A 603-nucleotide genomic window follows, 5' to 3' on the forward strand; every position below is an offset into this window, starting at 1 on the left:
ATGTGCGAAGGGCTTAACCTAGAAATCAGGTTCGCGTCGGTCGCGCACCCACAGTCAAATGGGGCGGCCGAACGTACAAATGGCAAGATCCTAGAAGCACTAAAGAAAAGATTTGAGGGGGCGGCGAAAGGCAAATGGCCAGAAGAATTGTTATCGGTTCTTTGGGCCCTTCGGACGACCCCCACAAGACCAACCAAGTTTAACCCATTTATGCTTCTTTATTGCGATGAGGCAATGACCCCAGCGGAGCTAGGGGCTAACTCACCAAGGGTTATGTTCTCCGGGGGCGAAGAGGGGCGCGAGGTATCGCTCGAACTCTTGGAAGGTGTAAGGGTCGAAGCGCTCGAGCACATGCATAAGTACGCCACAAGCACTTCGGCAACTTACAACAAAAAAGTCCGACCCATGGAGCTGATGCCTGGTCATCTCGTCCTAAGGAAAAAGGCGGACCCAGTAGCGGTTGGCAAGCTTGAATCAAAGTGGGAAGGACCATACATCATCAAACACAAGTCCAGGACAGGATCTTTTCGCCTAGCGACACTCGAAGGCGAGGAATTCGACCATTCCTGGAACGCCGCCTCCCTCAAGCGCTTCTATGTCTAG

At 52.7% G+C, this 603-nt stretch overlaps 1 protein-coding gene across 1 annotated transcript; it reads left to right on the top strand.

Annotated features, from left to right (window-relative positions):
• On the top strand, positions 1 to 603 carry LOC136357006 (uncharacterized). The gene has a single exon (XM_066311730.1). It carries the CDS (start codon positions 1 to 3, stop codon positions 601 to 603), a length of 603 nt encoding a protein of 200 aa, XP_066167827.1.

Source organism: Oryza sativa, chromosome 6, assembly GCF_034140825.1.
Source record: "Oryza sativa Japonica Group chromosome 6, ASM3414082v1".
Taxonomy (NCBI): domain Eukaryota; kingdom Viridiplantae; phylum Streptophyta; class Magnoliopsida; order Poales; family Poaceae; genus Oryza; species Oryza sativa.

What these genes read in the sequence shown, in the direction of transcription:
- LOC136357006 (XM_066311730.1), top strand. Translation starts at nt 1, where the DNA reads ATGTGCGAAGGGCTTAACCTAGAAATCAGGTTCGCGTCGGTCGCGCAC.